We start from the raw sequence: 15809 nt of genomic DNA, 5'->3' as shown, positions 1-15809 counted from the left end.
CGAAAATGGAGGAGCTGTAAAAAACGTCTTTCTTTAGCCCCAAATCACTCAGATATGAAGACATGCAGGGCTAGTAGAAATGTACCAGTGGGGTCTTCTTGGGTTTGAGTTTTTGAAAGATGATGGTGGTGGTGATGGAACTTCCAGCTAGCTGCCTGTATGGGCTTGCAGAGGCTAGAGTAAAGGCAGAAATGAATAGTGCTGATATGTTTTCCCTGCCCCTCCCTCCCCATGTACAAATTAAACTATTAGGGTCCATGAGGCATCCTCCTTAAGGGAGCTGGTGCGTTAAACGGTGCCTGAGAAGCCGCTGGGGGGAAAATGTCAGGCATCCATAAAATGTATTTTTTAATCTTTAAGCGCATGAAATCACATACTCTCTCTTTAGACTAGTGGGTCTTAAACTGGAGGTAAGTTAGGCATATCCTGGGAGTAATGAATGAAGCAATTTGTTGTGAGTTGAGGTTTGAGACGCTTGCGTAAAACCACAGATTCTTTTGGGGGCGGTAATGATATTATTTGAGACTGGGCAAAGGGGTCATTAGGTCAAACGGTTTAAAAACCAGATCCAGACAGAAGGACGGCAAGCAAGGAACACCTTGGCAGAGATAAGCAGGAACCGTTCCCTAGGCCATAGAGGCTAAAGCATTTTTAGATGCTTCAGAACAGCCAGGTAACATTCGGAAGCGGCTCAGACAGACACCTCCCTAATCCACTGGAGTATAAGAAGGGGGGGAGGCCTGGCACAATCCCACTTGCAAGATCCCGTTATTACGGCCATTCTCAATCAAAGTAGTCTTAGCCTTCCTGTGGAGTTGATTCCTGGTCTGGTCTACCTAGTGGGGCTGATAGATAGGGGGATGGAGAAGGAGATGGAGTTGAATGATCTCTGTCCTGGGATGTGAATGTTCCACTAGATTTCATTGCTCCACTTTTGACTGGGGAAGGGCCCAAAAGATGCCCAACCCACACAATGCTTTTTCCTTAGCCCCCAAAGGAAGATGGGACTCCTCTCTTAGCCCCCAAAGGGTCCGTTTGGACTCCTATTTCTCTTGAAGATGTTCTTTTTGACAGTTGGCTTTTCTTCCTTCCTTCCTTCCTTCCTCCCTCCCTCCCTCCCTCCCTCCCTCCCTCCATCTGTCTCTCCTTCCTTCCTTCTCTCATCTCTCCTCCCTTCCTCCTTCCCTCCCTTCTCTCCTCTGTCTTTCTTTCCTCCCCTCCCTCCCTCCTTCTCTCATCTGTCTCCTTCCTTCCTTCCTTCCTTCCTTCCTTCCTTCCTTCCTTCCTTCCTTCCTTCCTTCCTTCCTTCCTTCCTTCCTTCCTTCCTTCCTCTCTCCTCCCTCCCCATCCTTAATCCTTCCCTCCCTCCCTCCCTCATCTGTCTGTCTCCCTCCCTCCCTCCCCCCCTCCCTCCCCATCCTTAATCCTTCCTTCCTTCCTCCCTCCCTCCCTCCCTCCTCTCATCTCTCCTTCCTTCCTTCCTTCTCTCACTCATGTGCATAAATATTCTTTTCAGTTCTCAACCATGGTGAGGACGTAGAACTCAGGCTGACTGATGACAAGGGCTGGATTTAGGCAACACACTGTGCCATAAGGTGGTTGGATTCAGGTTTTATTCAGCCAACCCTGGCTTCGCCGCCTCTAAAACACCAAACAATCTCTGCACACCCCGGTTTGTGTGCCGGTTTGCCACTTCAGCTCTGTTTTGAAATTTAGATTTCTACCAGTCCCAAAGCCCTGGAAATCAGGAATCAAAACATGCCCATTAGGGTCCAGTTTGAAAAATAAAATTGCTCTCTGGGGGGCCAAGAAGAGATGTAGAGAAGGAAAAGAAAATGGCAGGGAGACAGGGCCGGGTGGAAATTTTTTAAACCTCTTTTTTTCTCTCACCATTTCCTGAGCTTTATTATTTTTTTCCCCCCTCATTTTTCCTCTCTCTTTTTGGCCTCCAAGCCTGCAGTCTGACTTCCATCTAACTGTGTGGCGAGGTTGTTTATTTTGTTTCTTAAATCCTTTGGCTTAATCATCTATTAAAAATCTTTCTTTCTTTCTTTCTTTCTTTCTTTTTTTCTTTCTTTCTTTCTTCTCTCTCTCTCTCTTTTTCTTTTCCTGGAGAAAGGAAGAGGCGATACCTCATTTTGAAACCTAAAAGATAGGGAGTTTGGGCATAGGAGAAAGAGGATAGTGAGAAGTCCTTTGTAATATATTGCCATATTATTACTAAATCCCCAGACAGACTTGGCATAGCTCAAGTCACCTGTCACTTAAATTTGAGGTCCCTTTAATTTTCTCCTGGAATTCGCGCTGGGCTGTCTTTAAATTAAGGCCTTTATTGGAAGTCTGAAATCTTTTCTTGCTTCCCTGGCGTTCGCATCTATTCTGAGCTCGGTTACAGAAAAGTATACAATAACCATCAGTGGGATTTGGAGAGGTGTGAGGCTGTGTTTATTTAACACTCGGGGGGGATTTTCAAGTTTATTTGGTCCTCACTGCCCGCTTTCAATAATGCTTTGACAACCGGTCTGCCCTTCTCATTAATTTTAAACAGTTAAAACACAGGAAAAGCGGGGGGGCAGGGGAGGGAAAAAAGTTTTTCATTATTAAAGTGCTTTACTTTTTAATAACAGAGGATTCTGTCCGTCGGGGGAAAGGGCAACTTCACTTAATTTCACATTCATATTAAAAAAACACACACACCTACCAGGAAGGAAGGTGACACTGTGTGCAACCCAACAGGGCTTAACGAAAGGAAAAAAAGGTGGATTGGTGAATGCAGGAGCACCAGGGAGGGAGGGAAGGAGGGGAAATTTATTAGTGATTTTGGAAATTTCTTAGTTATTTTTGCTTAGTTATTTCAGGACAGGACCCTGAAATCGTTTTTTAAAATATTATTTATACATCGCTTTTCTTTAAAAATGCAGAAAGAGCTGCGTATTTACATCGGTGTGATGTTTTACATTGATTACTTCTCCTTGTGGTCCCCTTTTTCCCCCCCCAAGGAAGTCAAGGGGACATCTCTCCTCTTTCTGTGTGGTCCTCACAACAGCCTGATCAGGTAGTTGAGATGCAAGAAGAAAAAAGGGGCAGATGGTTTGGTTTGGGCTTGGCGTGGTGTGTGAATCAGCTGCCATGGTTGATCAAACATGGTTTATTGTTTACAAAGGGGTCTGAACGCAGCCAGAGGTATCCTGGTCCACAAACCAGGATTCACACCAACCTTAATGTTGTGTAAGGCCTGGATTCAGCCAGTTGTGGCTTTTTGCAGCACTCTTTCGAAAGAAAACAACAGCTTAGCACAAAGTACGAAGCAGGTCCAAGAATGACGTGGCCAAAGGAATTATTTGAACTGGTGTCTCGCCAATCCTCACTAGTGTCAGATGGTTTATGGGTGTTGTAGTCCAAAATGTTGCGAGGGTGCCGGATTTGCTCTAAGCTCTGCATGATGGATGCTGTGGGCATAGGTGCCAGCCTGTCACTCCTTGGCCACCAAAGTATCGTTTTTAATATGCGTGTTGAAAAAGGCACGATGCCAACACGCCCACAAAGCCCCCTCCTTGTGGTTTTTGGGAGATCTTTAAAGAGATTTTTATGTCACCCAGCTAGCTAGCTTTTATTAGCACCCATCTAAGGGCCGGATTGATTGATGACTGCCGATTGACAGTTGCCTTTTATTATTATTATTATTATTATTTTCATTGATTTTATTGCAGCAGCCTTAATTTTAACTTGCTGTAGCCTGCCTGGAGGTTTTAAGAGTTGGCTGGGCTGTAAAAACAGCAGCAAGGCAAGCAAATGAACAAGTAAAGAATTGTACTTAATTAAATGGAAATTTGCATTCGATCCAAGGGTCGTCCTCAGCCTGGAGATGGAGCAACCCCGGCTTAAGGCTTAAACTTTTCCAAGCGGGAATTCCCAATGCAGGATGACTTCCTTTCTGCACCAATTCTGCTTGTAAATAAGCTTGGCTTGGTTTTAAAAGGGCAAATTTCTCTCCCCTTCTTGTCCTCCATTCCTGTTTTTCAACTCCACAGCTTCTAGCATCATGTTCTTCCAAGGTGTATTATTTTACAGGGCAAGAGATTTCTGCAGCTGCTTGAAAAGCAGATGTGTTTTGAAACCCTCTGCAAAACAAGAGGATTTTAATTGTTACAGTTGCCACTGGGCTGGTTGAAAAGGGAAAAAGCCTTTTGTATTCCTTGTAAGCCGAATAAATAACACAAAAGGGGTAGTTGTTACTGTTGCTAGTTTAGAAGCTTTGTTTGAAATGCTTAGGATAAATATCCGTGTAATGGATGCTTCTCCTGCCACCGTGTTAACAGGATGGGAGCGAAATTGGTTAGCTGGGCACAGTTTTCTCCCGTGCTCAATATGGACTAGAAACTTGCTTTTGGAGAGGGGTTGGGAGGAAGCTAAGGCAGTTAAGCCAGTGGTCATATTCTTCTGTTTTGAACCAAGCCACCACTAGTGTTGGTAATGTAAATTAAATAAATAGCAAAATAAGGAAGATTGAGCTGAGCAGGCAGTCATGAATGGCATTTTCACCCCTTAGCTGCTTAATTTTCTCACATTTTCTCCTTGCAGCTAATTTCTAGCTTTGTTCTTGCCTTAGTCCTGCATTCTGGATCTGGTGGTCCTTGCATGGGGTTACATTTGTACAGAGCCAACGTAACTCCGTGCAAGGATCACCAGATCTAGAATGCGGGACTAAGGCAAGAACGAAGCTAGAAATTTGTACAAATTGCAGATTTTCAGTTTCTTTCCCAGATTAATTCCCAGATTGATTGATTGATTGATTCATGGTTAGGGACAGAGGGATTCCAGAGAAATTTTAATAATTTTTCTGTAATTTTCTGTAATTTAATTTTTAATTCTGTAATTTTCTGAAAATGTTTGTGCTTTTCCTGATGGACTTTTGGAATCCCTTCCCATCAGATCCACAGCTTGGATCCTTTGAGAAGAGCAATGGATTGCTTCCTATTCCCTTTCCAAGTTGGCAAAGGAGACACCTGAGTTTTAAAATCTCTTCTGTTGGCCTGCTCTGCTTAAATTTTTCTTCTTTTTCCTCTGCTGTCTAGAAGACCCATCAAGGAGATGCCCAGGAAGTCCGCCGAAGAGCCACCGTGATGCAGACTGAATTTGAGGATTTTGTCCATTCCAGCACAAAAACAATCCGATGGGCCAAAAAAGGTCAGGAACTTGCTTGCGTAACTTTATGAGTTTTTCTGAGTTTAAGGGAGGGAAGAGAAGGCTTTAATTTTTTGGTAGAAAGCCTCCCTTTCCTTTTCCTGCATGATCTGTTCTGAATGGAAATCCTCTGTGGCCTGCGAGGACTCTCCTCATTTAATATGGACATGAACCACAGAACGCATCCAGAGCTTGCCTAATTTTATTTCAGCTTCACTGCTCTCGAGAGGAAGGAAAAAAGTACAGAAGCGTATCTCCCCAGCGGGAACTTTTGATTTTTTTTTTTCCCACCTTCCTTCAAGTTTTCTGGGAACATCAGAAATACCCCTGTGCTGTCTTTTTGGCAGCAACCTCAAATTATCTGGCCGTTCTCTTCTTCAGGACTAATCAAACTGGACTTTACTAAATGGCCGTAGACCGTGTGTTTTTCAGCACTATTTTTTCCCACTTCCTAGTCTAGTTGAGTGGGATCACCTAGTGGTCTCCCATCCAAGCTGCACTCTGCTTGGACCCTGGTTAGCTTTTCAAGGTCAGCCAAGGTTTTTCAGAAGTGGTTTGCCATGGCTGCCTTCCTAGGGCTGAGAGAGAGGGAGAGAGGTCACCTAGTTGGCTTTGTGTCTAAGGCGGGACTAGAACTCACAGCCTCCCGGTTTCTAGCCCGGTGCCTTAACCAATATACCAAGGTCTCCCTTGGCTACACTACGGGTGTGATTTTTAAGGGGCAGTACAGGGGTGCTTTCTTAACTCCGGGATTTCCTAGTGGTCTCCCATCGCAGTATTAACCAGCTCTGACTATACTGTGGCCTTCTTCGATCCCGCGTGCCCCTTTTTACAGACCAGCCAAATGCCAGAGAAGCAGGCTGAGCAGTGAGTGGCGTTCTCAGCAGGAGAACCAAAGCGTTCGGTTGGGCCTTCCTCACCAGCGCCATTTCCGGCATGAGACGTTGGCACTGGGAATCAAAGGAAAGGGGCTTCTACATTACCAAACCCATATTGGCATCAGCAGTTTCTGCCACGGAGGCTTCCATAAACACAGATGGAACAGGTTTTCCTGTGCCAGCGTCCAAGTGAACAGAATAACGGCCCCGCATTTTATGATGAATGCTGAAATGCTGCCTCCTTAGTTCATTCCTCTGCCCCCACTCTTGTTTTTTTTGCAAAGTTGTCCCCTGCCCTCCCCTCTCTCTCGGTGCCCCGCTTTCTGCATACGCGTCCTATCCGTACCCCCTCCCCAGCTGGCATCCGCACACCTCCCTTCGCTTCCTTCTCCGCCCCAGCCAAGAACGGTGAATAATTAACACAGCAGCTGGGCCTTGGGCTTATGGCAAAAAATCAAACAGAAATGGCGCCAAAGGCTTGGCCTGCTGGCCATCCACTCCCCAACCCCAGCCCTGTTTTTTTGACCTAGCCAGTGTTGATGACCAGTTGTGGATTGGGACCTCCTTTGGAGAATGTTTCTTTTTATCTGGGGCTGGTGAGATTTTGGCTCGTAAAAGGAAGAGAAGGAATGCAGGCAGGCTGGGCTTTAAAAAAAATCATAGATGCCTAGATAGAGATTGCAGGATTAGAGGCAGGTTGCTTCTAAATAATAGCTATGGTGAAATATGACTGAGAAGGCTAGATTTCCCCAAAACAGGGCGTTCTGGCACTTACATTTTTATTTCTTATAGCCACTTTCCTTCAGCTTCCCTTCAGTTCCCAGAGTTCCCCATCCAGCATATGACTATTGCTGAGAATTCTGGGAATTGAACGACACCCTCCCGATGCATGGATGTCATGTCCCAGAATTCCCCAGCCAGACTATTGCTAGAATTCTGGGAATTGGACAACACCCTCCTGATGCATGGACGTCACGTCCCAGAATTCCCCAGCCAGTGTTTGACTATTGCTAGAATTCTGGGAATTGATCTATATATCCGGAGGGCTGTCAAGTTGGGGAAATTGTAGGCTCTTACTACACCCATTACTTTTATGGCTGTTTTTATAAACCAGTAACAAAATCCATCAATATTTAAAAGCCTTCCTTTTCCCTTAATCAATATGGACTAGAAACTTGCCTTTGGAGCTGTTGCAGAGGCAGCAAGGATACTTAGGTCAGCTTGAGCCCTGCCTCTGCTCTGAGTGTGCTGGAGATGTCATTTGCCTCCCAATACGTGACTGAGCATCTTGAAACCCCATATTTTACCATTCAAGACAAGGGGGCCCTCACTATTTTTCTTGCTTCCCCCTCCCAGGCTAAAAAATTGATGATAGGAAATGAGACAAGGGGTTGCACAGCGCTGTCCTTTGTTATTCCCTCATTGATTGGGAAATGGCGTTCGCTTTGCTCAGCAAATAGAGCTTTGATGGATTCCCAGGGTTCTTCTGAGGACTGAGCCTGCTAAAATGACATTTTTATTACTGTTCGTAAACCACAATCTTCCACCACACAGAGATTTAGGCTTAATCTCTGGGCAAATAAGGTGGTGTTCTGACTCAGGAAGGAAGGGCAGAAGGGGTGTGGGGGGGAGTTTGGAGGCTGGGGGCAGCTGTGGTCAGCCTATAGGGCAGGAATGAAAGCAGCCGAATCCGCCGTGGGTGTTTTTAGCCTTTTTCTCCAAGAATTCAGGGTTTCCAGGTGGTTTGGGACTCAGCATCCCAGGCATTTAAGATTGCTGGGGTGCAGAAGGGGGATGTGCTGTGTGCTGTTCTCCAGGTAATGAAATGAAAATTCCCAACAGCCCCAGCTGCGTGGCCTGTTGCTAGGGATGCTGGGAGGCGTAGTCCCTCTAAATCTGGGGAAGCCCACCAATTCTGTGGTTTAGTGGGCATCACGGTGGGGGCTCACCTAAACCCATTCATTTCCCCCTGGTTGGCAAACGAGCTTGGCGGCCATAGGCTCAAACAATCCCAAGGCCAGCCCCTCCCCAGCTGCTGTGAACAACGCAAGGAGGTTTAATAAAATGATTGATGCTTTCCGTAGCTCTGAAATTCCAACAGGTGTTTCAGTGACATGAAACGATTGGATAGATTGTTTGATTAAAATATTCCAATTATGATTCGATCAGCAATTATTGTCAAATAAAAGTATTCACTTAAAAAGGACGTTTCAAGAGATGCCTCCTTCGGAAGGGTACGAACAACAATAAAACACATTATTGAAAGCACAATTTGGGAAGGCTGTCAGAGGACGCAGGGAACAGCTCTTCAGAACCTGCAAAATATTATATTTATTCTTTTTGATATTAAACTCTGTATTTAATTTAATTTAATTTAATTGATAAGGTCACAGGACTAATCAATTAATAAATTACTACTACTTACTTGTTAGCTTTCTATCCTGCCTTTCATTCAGGAGCCCAAGGCCATGTGCCTAATGTTCCCTCCTGCTGTTTTTCCCCACCACAACAACCCTGCAAGGTAGGCTGGGCTGAGGGAGAGGGACTGGTCCCAAGTCACCCAGTCCTGGCCCAGCGCCTTCACCGTCACATCAACCCCATCTCGCTCTTGTCAGGCCCCTAGTTGCAAACTCAGGAAAAAAAAATTAGTTAAGCACATTGTTCAGAAAAAACATGATCTTGTACAGATCCGTTGCACTTTTACTCTTGAGTAGAACTCGTTGAGTTCAAGGGAGGCTGGGAAAGTAAAGGTCGGTTCTTGGCTTCAAAACTGCAAAATGACCAGTATTAGAATGAGTGCATGAAAGATCCCGACAGATTCCAAATGCGTCGGTCGCTGTTGCAAGTTGAACTGCTCTAGGAGACTGGCTCCTGATTTCATCAATTTGGGGCGTTCAGCCTGGGCTCCGGTTTTAAGGCCAAGGTTCTCAAACCCAGGCAGGGCTCAATGAAAGATCAATTGGCAGAAGCGAGTGGCGCCTTTTGAATTTCTTCATTTGCCTCCCTGTCTTTCAGCCCTGCAGTCCTTCATTCGCTCGTACGCCACCTACCCAGCCAACCTCAAGCCCATCTTCCACGTCCGGGCTCTGCATTTGGGCCACGTGGCAAAGAGTTTTGGGCTTCGCGATGCTCCTGGGAATCTCGGCGCTCCCGCGGCCTCGAGGCGGGGCAAGACGCAGAACAGGTAAAACACCTGGGCTTTGTTTCAAGCCCCATATTCAAAGCGAGCAAGCAAATTCTCTTGCTGGGCTGCATCGTCAGGCACCGTGCATGGAGAGAAGGCATCACCCCGTCAGCAAAAAGTCCACTTTTTCTCCATGCAGGAAGGAAGGGATAGAAAATCATGCCCAGGTTTCAGGGAAGTGGGTCTTCCTTCCTTAAAAGGGGAGGTGGGGATGAAGCTGCCCCAGCAGAGAGGTTTTTAGTGACAGCTAACTCACTCAAGGTCCTGCAGGCCAGATGTCCCAGTCTTGTGGGCCTGGTGAAGCCCACCAGCCAGAAGTTATCCATCCATGCTCAGAAGGCAGCTTGGAGATGTTTCTTTGGCCCAGATTTGCTTGGATAGGCATTCATGGCTGGTATATCTGTTGGGCACTGTTGAGCTTCAGGGCTTAATGACCATGGTCTAGACCAAGGTTTCTCAACCTTGGCATCTTCAAGCTGGGTGGACCTCAACTTCAGCTGGCTGGGGAATTCTGGGAGTTGAAGTCCACCCAGCTTGAAGATACCAAGGTTGGGAAACCCTGGTCTAGAAAGACCACAGTCACTGAACCCTGAAGTCCAACACTGCCCAGATTACTGTTACCAAAAAGGGCACCTTTGAAATGCTTCAGCAGGATGTTCCTACGTCCTTGCAATTATTACTATTTTTTTTAATTTCCCATCTGAGCTTCCGGCCTGGTTCTCAGATTCCTGAGAGCAGATCCGGTTGAGTCTCAACGGGACCTACTTTGGAACTGAATCTTCCATTTATGTATTACGTATTCTTTTATTTATGATTTCGACTTATCTAGTTGCCCAAGTCAAGCGTATGACTGGGCAACTCCCATCAGTTAAAAAAACGATATAAAAATCAAAGACAAAATTCAAATTCCTATTGCCAACTCACTGCTGTCCTTGATGTAAAACGTTAGTCTTTTGAGAGGGGGGGGGCAATCTTTCCACGTTCTTCACATGGGGCGACCGTTTTAATTTGAAAGGAACAGCACACGTTTTAGGATTTTGTCATTTGAGTTTTATTGTTCTTGGCACGGTGGCGGTCTGGCAAGATGAGACATAGAGCCCAATCAATAAATAATCCGGTGTACCTTGGCTATTTTAGCCCAGCCCGGCCTGGCGCTCCTCTCTTCTTCAAAGCTCTGGGCTTTCTGACATTTTAGCATATTTCTAATTAGGCTGAATGGTGTGCTAAGCCTCTTTCCCCCAACTACTGCACTTATGTTATTTTATTTTCATTTCCAGCCATGCATTTCTGGTTGGTTTTTTTTTTTAACCTTTCATTTTTATAGTTTTACCTTCTGCTTTTTTTAATTTCACTCGCAAATTCCCTTGGTTTTAATCTGGAGATGGTAGGGCGGTGAACACATTCCAGTGTTGTTATTCTTCTAACTTTCTGAGGTTTGGGGGAGCTGGTGGGGGGCTTGGCCCTTTTCTTTCGTAGTTGTCTGTTTCAGCTCTGCCTCCTCTGTCTTTTCCTTCTGTTCCTTTTTCACAAACATTCATGTTGATTCCACCCCACGGAAACCCATACACACACAAACAGACATGTTTTTGAGGTACTTCCCCCCCCTAAAAGGCTGTATTTTTTTTCCCCTTACAAGCATCCTCTGTTGCTAGCAACACTGATCAGGGGACGCAGGAGTCCCACAAAGGAAGTCCCTCTTAATCCAAGCCCCCCCTTGACAAGGAGCAGGAGGGGGGCTGACAATTCTGCCTCTCTGAGCCAAATTAAAGGGAGGGGGAGTGAGATGGGGGGGAATGGGAGGGATGTCGGACAGAGGGCTTGGTCCATTGTCGTCTTCTCAAGAACCCGCTAGGGAATGCCGTGTTTTTTGGCAGGTTGCTGTCGTTGACCCTCGCCAGCAGATGGGCAGCAGGACACGGAATGCCCCAGCGAGGGGGGGATTTAAAAGAGCTTTATTTAGTGGGAAGTAGCCTGATTAGCTGATAAAGAACATGTAAGATGGGATGGGGCCGGGCTTTGATGTCGCTTTGGCCCAGCAGGGAGTGGGGTTGACTGACACCAAAGTCTCTTGGTAGATTACAGCTACACAGCGTTTCCCTCTGTTCCTGCAAGGTTGTTATTATCTTAAGCCGCTTCCCCCCCCCCCTCTCAAGGACCCAAGGGTCTGGCAAACAAGCATGGCGCACTGAGAGCGAACTCATTGCTGCCCACACCCCTGCAGAAGAGTAAAGGTTTCACTTTTCCAAAAATCTGGGGTTCACATCACCACTCAGTTTATCTGCAAATGCTTAACTTGGTCACCGGATGAACCCGTTTCTCTGGATTGGCTCCATCTGTTAAACCACAATGTAAGCGGCTCGGTGCAGCCTGCTGAGTTCCCAAAAGGGAACCAGGATTAACTTGAGCGTGGCTTAAGTGTGTTGGGAGAGCTCAGCCTAGGTACCCCTTTGTTTTATCTGAGGACACCTTTGCTTACTCTCAGCCGAACAACAGGATAATAATAAGTAACAGTAACCATCACCCAGTTGCATTAACTGGTTTATGACTAATTTTTTTAATTAATTCGGTGTTGCTCTTTTGTCCCCCGGTGGGAAAACGCATGGGATGCTCCTGTTTTAATTCCATCGCAACAGCCAACCAAGGGAGGGAAAGGTTTTAATCAAGAAATTGGATCGGTTTGCTGTCTGCTCCATTTTTTATTGATCGTTTTAACGATGGCTTGTGGAATCAGTTCCTGGGCTGGGTTCTCACGATCCACTGAGTTAGAACCCAGGCTTTGCAGCACGTTCATTGATGGTGTAACTTGGTGTATGAACCAGCTGGCTGATTATCTCAGCTCAGAGGTGGGGGCACATTTGGCCTTCTGGATATCTGTGTGAACTTTAAGCCTTAGCAGTCCCATCAGAAGAGAGTGATGGGTGGAGCCTCCCCTGAGGAGGCATCTGAGATTCTTCTCAATTCTTCATAGGCTTGAAGTTCCCCACCGGTCAGTACATGAAATAAACCAATGCATTTATTTGTCAGTCCGTTTGCCTCCAAAACTGGGGGCAAATTGCAGAGCTCCTTAGCAGCACTAAGGCCATGCTCACCCAGTTTTCTTAAGCCTGATTCTCTAGTTCTGGCTTTTACTGTGCGGTGCAAATCCAGCCTGCTTGGTTATTTCAGCACCGCATTGTGCAAAGCCAGAAAAACGGGCGGTTTGAGGCACCAGCTTTAGCGCGTGGTGCCAACCCAGAAAACAGGGTGTGAATTCATTGCTTAAGCACACAGTGTAAGCCCAGCTGAAATGTTTCTGAACCCATTCAAGAGAAGGCAAATCAGAGGCACGATAAAATGCAACGATTTGGAAATGTTTAAAGCAAAGGGAATTTGGGACAGGCAGTGGCAGTTAAAATTCTCGCTCTGTCTTGATTTTCTCCCAAATGTTGGGCGAGGCTGCTCTGGAACAGCTAGAGGTGGGTCCAAATTTGCGGCGATCTCTTTTGATCTTTTCGGCCAGATGCGGGAAGGGCAGAAGGATGCAAAGATGCTCCGAGAACGCCTGCAGCTGAAACCCCTTCTCCCAGCAAAGCAATCGCTTCATCAGCTTAGGAGCGGCTTGGCTGCCAATTTTCTCGTGGCATTTACGGATGCCTTAATATCACTTAATTAGTGGCAGGGAAAGCTGGCATCCTTCCCAGGGGGAGATTTTTGCTCTGGTGCAGCCGCCAGACTGATGCTGTCCGACAGAAAAGTTGCTCTCTCTTTCCCTCTTTTTTAAAATGAGAGTTGAGCCCAGTGTCGGATCAAAACTCTGGATGGTTTAGCCCTTCGAATTGGTTTGGATCTGAACTGCTGGTGGCATTCTCTTAGCTGTGGCCCTTTGGCCAAAGAAACAAGATGGGGATGGGGATGGGGATGGGGACAGGGAAACACTAAAGATTTGACTCTTGGCTTGAAATCAAGACAAGAATCTTGTTTTCTTCGTCTGCAGCTTGCTAGAACGTTACGGGTTCCTAAAGATTAATTTTATTATGCAGTAAATCCACCCAACTCTTTACATGCTCTCTTCCCCTTGTCCCCTTGGAAATGGACGTTCTCAGGCACCTATGCAGGCGTGACACGACTGTGCAAGATCAGGAATGGCGGTTCTTCCATGCACATGGAGGCATTTCCTCGCTCCGAGGCTTCCCAACTCCACCCTGAGCAGATAGACTTTTGCACCCAAAGATTTTTTTTTAATTGCCATTTTTCCAAGGTGGGGTTGTGTCAGCCACCAATGTGGCAGGGAGACGTCTGTTGAATTGCTGGATGCCCCGATAAATGGTTCTCCAGTGCCACCCCCTTCCTAACACACACCAGCCACCAATGGCTTGTGGGGCATGGCAGGTTGGAAACCAGGTGCCCAGATTGAATGAAGCCAGAGGTATCCCTCTACGATGCTTGGCACAGCCAAGATCTCAAGTTCTACCTTCAGATGAAACAGCTGCAGGATCTGGGTTGAAAACTAGGGTACCTCTGAGAAATGGTTACCTCGTCGCCAGAAATGCATGGCAGGGCAAGCATCTCAGTGGTGGGGTGGGAGATGCTGATCCCTTTGGGATTTGTGCATCAGAAGCTGGCCTGCTACAAAGCTGTGCCTTGCCCACACAGAATTGATATTTATATTACAAATTTTTATTTGTAAACCACCCAGAGTCCCTTTGATTGTGAGATGGGCAGTATATAAATTCAATAAATAAATAAAACAAGAATTTGCCTGTTGGTCACGCAGTGTAAAAGTTTCTGCCTTATTGCTTATTATCTCAGCATCATGGTTTTTTTTAAAAAAATCTTACCTTTTCCTGCTGCTAATTTTATTACCAGTGTCATCAGGTGCCGTTAGTGGTTTTATCTTTCTTTTAATTTGACCGTGTATTCCTCTTTTAATATTCCCTTGCTTTTTATCGTTCAGTTATTGCTTGATTATTATTGTTGGCTTGTTGGTTTGTTCTTAAATACAATGGACTTTTAGAAATCAAATGCCTTGGAAAAGGAAATAAATAAAGCCTTTGCTCCTGGAAACCCAAATCCTAAAAACTTTTTATTTTTTATTTCTCATTGCTCCCTCCCTCCCTCTCTCTCTCTTTGACCAGGCATGACCTTCTCAGGAAGACTCAGGTCAAATCCCATCTGAATATTGCCTCTGAATATTCAAGTGGCTTGGATCCTCCGGCTTCGAAGGTCAAGAGGAAAAAACAGCTGATAAAATCGGGGGAGAGACACTCTCCCAGCTGATCTGGGAATTCTCAATGGCTGGTGGGCAGGATTGGAAAACAACTGGGGGGCAGAGAAGGCAGAATCTCAGGAATGTCCCCTTCCTGATCTAGAAGAGACGACAAACCAGGCTCAACCATGGTTATCCCCCATTCAATTAAAGATGTATTGGTAATAAGGCAGTTGCATCTTGACCTGACCTTTTCAGCTCAAATGGACTGCCAGTGCAGAGAAGAAATCTTGGGGTACTTTATGGAGGAGTTTTGGGGACCCCTGCGAGCAGACAAGCCAAGGAAAGATGGGATTTAACATAATTGGTTTGCGTTTTAAAAAACCAGGTTCAACCAGGGTTACCCTCCACTAAAGGAAAACCCTATTGGTTTTAAGGCAGTTGCATCCCATCTGATTTTTTACAGTCCAAATTGGTTGGCAGTGTGGAGGGAAAAAAAATTGGGGTGCTTTATTTTAAGGAAAGTCTGCAGGCAGGCAAGCCAAGGGAAAATGGATTTAATGTAATTGGGTTGCCTTTTAAAGAAAAAAGGGTTCAACCAGGGTTATCCTCCACTCAATTGAAGATGTATTGGTTATAAGGCAGTTGCGTCTTGCCTGACCTGTTCAGTTCAAATTGGTTGGCAGCATGGAGAAGAAATCTTGGGGTGCTTTCCGGTGGCATTTAGGGAAATCCTGCGGGCAGACAAGCCAAAGAAATTTGGGATTTGGTATCATTTAATTGGATTGCATTTTAAAATGTCAGCTGATCAGTCTGTTCCTTCTGCTGGCGCACCCCGCACCTGTGCCCTCCAGATATTTTGGATTACAGTTTGCATTGTCCCAGATCATTGGTCAGCCTCAAAAACCTTGGCAAGGCACTGAGTTGGGGAAGGCTGATACAGCCCATAATATTCCTCAATGATGGACAACAGCTGATTATAGAACATACTACGATTTGAATCTCACCTGGATCTATAAGGGGTAGTCTTAGCTAAAGTTGGCAGCGAAGCAGAAACTCTGCCCTGACCTGGTTGGCAATAATAAAATTATCTCAACATTTTGTGTTTTTCCATCTGCAAGATGAGATGTTTCCTCTTCTCAGACGGGCAGGTTCTTCCATTCTGAGTTTCCGCTCAGACCCGTTCCTGGTATCTTGGGATTATTTTAGAGAGTTTGGGATCCACTGAGGACAAACCTGTGGAACCCTAAGTTTCTAGTCCTCAAGCTTGTAAAAAGAGGTTGGATCCTCAGGCTGCTTGTGCTGTAAATTAAGCCATGACTTTCCGTGACACCTCTTTGAAGTTTTTATAACTTTTGTGTAATGGTTATAACTTACG

The 15809-nt window shown here is 45.8% G+C and overlaps 1 protein-coding gene across 1 annotated transcript in view; it reads left to right on the top strand.

Annotated features, from left to right (window-relative positions):
- Positions 1-15518, top strand: part of DDX31 (DEAD-box helicase 31) — a 44533-nt gene extending 29015 nt beyond the window's left edge. Inside the window, exons 18-20 of the mRNA XM_063316128.1 lie at positions 5076-5187; positions 9078-9246; positions 14361-15518. Of these exons, the coding sequence (XP_063172198.1) occupies positions 5076-5187; positions 9078-9246; positions 14361-14502 (423 nt within the window). The 3' untranslated portion in view covers positions 14503-15518. The remainder of the gene's footprint in view (positions 1-5075; positions 5188-9077; positions 9247-14360) is intronic.
- Positions 15519-15809: the final 291 nt, after the last annotated feature.

The sequence above is a fragment of the Candoia aspera genome, chromosome 16 (genome assembly GCF_035149785.1).
Source record: "Candoia aspera isolate rCanAsp1 chromosome 16, rCanAsp1.hap2, whole genome shotgun sequence".
Lineage (NCBI taxonomy): Eukaryota > Metazoa > Chordata > Lepidosauria > Squamata > Boidae > Candoia > Candoia aspera.
This window is presented reverse-complemented; position numbering and strand designations above follow the sequence as displayed.